The 283-nt window shown below is 55.8% G+C and overlaps 1 protein-coding gene across 1 annotated transcript in view; it reads left to right on the top strand.

Moving 5' to 3' along the window:
- The window catches only part of LOC119594029 (thiopurine S-methyltransferase-like), a gene marked incomplete at both ends in the record, with an annotated part of 2,565 nt that overhangs the window by 1,937 nt on the left and 345 nt on the right, over positions 1-283 (top strand). Inside the window, 1 exon segment of the mRNA XM_037943057.1 lies at positions 3-130. Coding sequence (XP_037798985.1) covers positions 3-130 — 128 coding nt within the window.

Below are 283 nucleotides of genomic sequence, written 5' to 3'. Positions count from 1 at the left end.
AGAGCAAGGACCGACGTCTGCAGGTGTTCGTGTGTGACATCACGGACATCGCCCTCGTGGTCCTCGGGAAATTCGACGTCGTGGTGGACTGCGGGGCCTACACGTCCATCCACCCGCGAGACAGGGCCAGGTAGGCTGGCAGGCTGCTTCGAGCAGGCTGCTTCTCTCTTCGCTTTCGGGAGGAGGGTCAGAATCGCCCGGTTTGTTGCTGGGTCGCCGCGTCGTGTTTATAGTAATATTAAGTTACATTTATTTGATTCTTTGCCTTATAAGAGCATCTCCC

The sequence above is a fragment of the Penaeus monodon genome, chromosome 33, assembly GCF_015228065.2.
Source record: "Penaeus monodon isolate SGIC_2016 chromosome 33, NSTDA_Pmon_1, whole genome shotgun sequence".
Lineage (NCBI taxonomy): Eukaryota > Metazoa > Arthropoda > Malacostraca > Decapoda > Penaeidae > Penaeus > Penaeus monodon.
The sequence above is the reverse complement of the archived record's forward strand: the minus strand, read 5'-3'. Positions and strand labels throughout refer to the sequence as shown.